The sequence below is a fragment of the Rutidosis leptorrhynchoides genome, chromosome 1 (genome assembly GCF_046630445.1).
Source record: "Rutidosis leptorrhynchoides isolate AG116_Rl617_1_P2 chromosome 1, CSIRO_AGI_Rlap_v1, whole genome shotgun sequence".
Lineage (NCBI taxonomy): Eukaryota > Viridiplantae > Streptophyta > Magnoliopsida > Asterales > Asteraceae > Rutidosis > Rutidosis leptorrhynchoides.
In genome coordinates this window covers 708,895,001-708,898,456 of record NC_092333.1, presented here as the reverse complement: position 1 = coordinate 708,898,456, position 3,456 = coordinate 708,895,001, and the positions used below count along the sequence as shown (strand labels likewise).

The 3,456-nt window shown below is 29.9% G+C and overlaps 1 protein-coding gene across 1 annotated transcript; it reads left to right on the top strand.

The window, feature by feature from the left end:
- The first annotated feature begins 1,239 nt into the window (after positions 1-1,239).
- On the top strand, positions 1,240-1,943 carry LOC139853913 (uncharacterized). The gene is made up of 2 exons (XM_071843254.1): positions 1,240-1,267; positions 1,498-1,943. The coding sequence occupies exons 1-2, from the start codon at positions 1,240-1,242 to the stop codon at positions 1,941-1,943; spliced, it is 474 nt and encodes a 157-aa protein (XP_071699355.1).
- The last annotated feature ends 1,513 nt before the right edge of the window (positions 1,944-3,456 follow it).

Below are 3,456 nucleotides of genomic sequence, written 5' to 3'. Positions count from 1 at the left end.
AAGAAAAAGTTGTAGATTTCTAAAATGCAACTTAGTTATTTTATTTGCTACAACCATTCCTTTTACATGCATGTATGGTTGTAGAAGTTGCTGTATATATACTAGTTGATATATTAAGTTGCATGGTGCATATAAAGCCTTTAGACCATTTTGTGATGTTTAGTTGTGTTGAAATTCGATTGGGTTGTAAGTTATTCTTTCATTTATAATGGTTTGTAATAATTTTATTTTTCATGTTTTATTTAATTTTGAGATGTAAAAGTATTAGTGTAGACTTGTATATTTTATCTATAAAAATATAACAAGACATGAAGAAAATTCAAGATGGAGTTCTAAGCAATTTTGGAGCCATTTGCAACACCAAATGTTAACTAGGCAAGTGGGAGCTTCAAGACATCATAATAGAGCATGGATATTTGTTATGTCCTTAGATTGACCCGGTTCCTTCGTTTGGCTCACGAAAACTGATTAGGAAAAAGCTTGGCTATACACCTATTAATTGTTGTGTTTATGTTTGTATGTTGCATGTTTGAATATAGGATATTTGCATGCTAAAAAATAATTTTTTTTAACAAATCAAACACAAATAAGAGTTTGGTAAATTTATATATAATTTTGAAAATGGTTTTTCGTAAAAGTATAAAATGAGTTTTAATAAAAAGGAGTTTTTACATAAAGCTCAAAGTTAACATTAAAATTATGAATTTTAATAAATTATGAATTTAATAAATTTAAACCAAACTCTTGTATGAAGTTTTAAATAAAATGAGTTTTCTTAGAAACTAAAATTGGTCTTAACTTAGCGCGCTCAATGTATACATATTAATATAGGATATTAGTTTAAAATTGGACACGCCGTGAGTGACTAAAATAGAGATTCTATAAACTCAAGACCAACATATAAAATATGATTTTATCTAAAGTATACGTATAATATATTGTTGAATGCATGCAACAATTATTATACGAAATGTTTTGTCAAATTGAAATAATACAAACACAAAATCGCTTTTAAAATATAAGTTTATGCCATCCTTTTTAAGACACTCGCTTGTCATTTGTACGTCGTTGTGGAGAGAGCATCAGCCAACCACCACGGTCGTCTTGTGATTACCGAGATGGTGTTTCGCAATTCCCATTACAGTCTTGGGCCGAACACCATAAGTTTTAAATAGGACAACTTAATTGGTGCTTCTTGTGAAGAGAGCATCAGCCAAACATAAGATGCCGAAGGCATAGATGGGATTAAGCATACCAGTTGACAATTGTTGTTAATGATCCCATTAAGATATAGAAATTGTATTAGACTTGCAATTGGTAATCGTTACCTACCTTGTTAATTTAAACTTAGTGGAGAGAGCATCAGCCAACCACTCAAGGTTAAATGTAACTTGGATTCTAGCCTTTAACAAATTAATTTTTCATAAGAAAGTTAAGGTAATCAATTATTAAAGGATCAAATATTAAAATACTAAAAGAACTTTGTTAATTTTGTAGATGTCACCCAATGCAACTACACCCGTTCACCACCTTTCTCTAAGATCTGTCTTAGAGAAGAAAAACTCAATGATACGAACTTCTTAGTCTGGTATCGTAATTTGAGAATTGTTCTCAAAGTCAAAAAGAAGTCGTATATACTTGATGGACCCGTTCCCGAGGAACCCCCTGCTAATGCCACTAAGATCATCCGAGATGCTTGGACTAAGCATATGGATGACTCCACAGAGGTAGCATGCCTCATGTTAGCCACCATGATTCCAGACTTGCAAAAGGACCTGGAAAATCATGATGCCTTTGAGATGCTTAAGCAGCTAAATGAAATGTTCCAGCAACAAGCTAGGCAACAACGCTTTGAAACTGTCAGAGCATTACACGCATGCAAGATGACAGAGGGAACATCTGTAAGCTCTTATGTTCTAAAAATGAAGAGCTACATAGATTAACTTGAGAGGCTTGGATCTTCCATTGGTCCTGAATTGGCAATAGACTTGATCCTCAACTCACTACCAAAGTCATATGACCAGTTCGTCTTGAACTACAATATGAACAATTTGGAGAAATCTATCTCGGAGTTGCATTTAATGCTTAAGACTGCCGAGAAGAATATTCCATCCAAAACCTCTGAAGTCCTCATGATTCGGGAAGGAAAAATCAAGAAGCCACAAGCCAAAGGCAAGATTCAAGGCAACTACAAAGGCAAAAAGTTTGTCCCAAAGGATTCAATCAAGAAGAAAGAAAAACCTGCCAAAGATGCCACTTGTTTCCATTGTGGAGAAATTGGTCATTGGAAGCGAAACTGCCCGACTTACCTTGCAGAGCTGAAGAAGTCAATTTATAGCGAAATATCAGACATAGCAATTGAGTCAGATTACGCATTTAATCAAAGGAAATCTTAATTTCCTTAAATTTTGAAGAATCAAATCTTATTTAGATTATGAAGATTTTCTATTCCTTAAATTCCGGGAATCAATCGTTATTACGTCAAAAGTTAAGACGAATCTTTATTCTTCATTTCACTCTTTTGCGATAGCTCCTCTCATACACTTCAAGTAACCGAATCGTTTTATCTATATTACTCAGTAATAATAAAACTCTAGTGATCAACTCATATTCGTTATGAAAACTTTCTTATTGTTAACCATGATAACCCCACTCAAATTTCGGGACGAAATTTTCTTTAACGGGGAGGTACTGTGATGACCCGAAAAATTTTGACTTATTTAAACCAATTCTCTATATATTTTAATATTTTTGACATGATAAGCAATGAATTTTGACAAGTTTTAAAACTTTTGAAAATGATTTTTTTATATAACGGTTGACCACCCTGTTTATCCAACGATTCTCGAACGTCATAACATGTATTATATACATATTTTAATAAATATAAGAGTTTTCGATATATACGGAATCATGCGAATAATATTTATATACGAAATGATTAAAAATTTACTATTAAACGATGCTATTTCAAATTAAAAATTTTACGTATTAAGTCATTTTATTTTTATGATATAATTTTTGTATTTTTTTTAAGAAACGAAGTTAAATTAATAATGTACAATTTGTAAAGCACAACGTACAACGTGTAGCTTAAATAGTTGAATTTAAATTAATTCATTTACTATTTACATGAAAACGACATGATGGAAATTATTAATTATAAGTTACATAGAATACCCCTGAAGTATTGAATAAATACCACTTTTTAAAATTTTAATATTCGATTTACGTATTATATTATTTTATTATAATTATTATATTATATTTATATTATATAAATGATGTCGACACAAGAACATCCAAATTGATGATAGATGTGGTATTTATTATTATTATTTTTAATTTATAAGTTTTTATTATTATTATTATATTATATTATTATATTATTATTTTATATATATATATATATATATATATATATATATATATATATATATATATATATATATATAT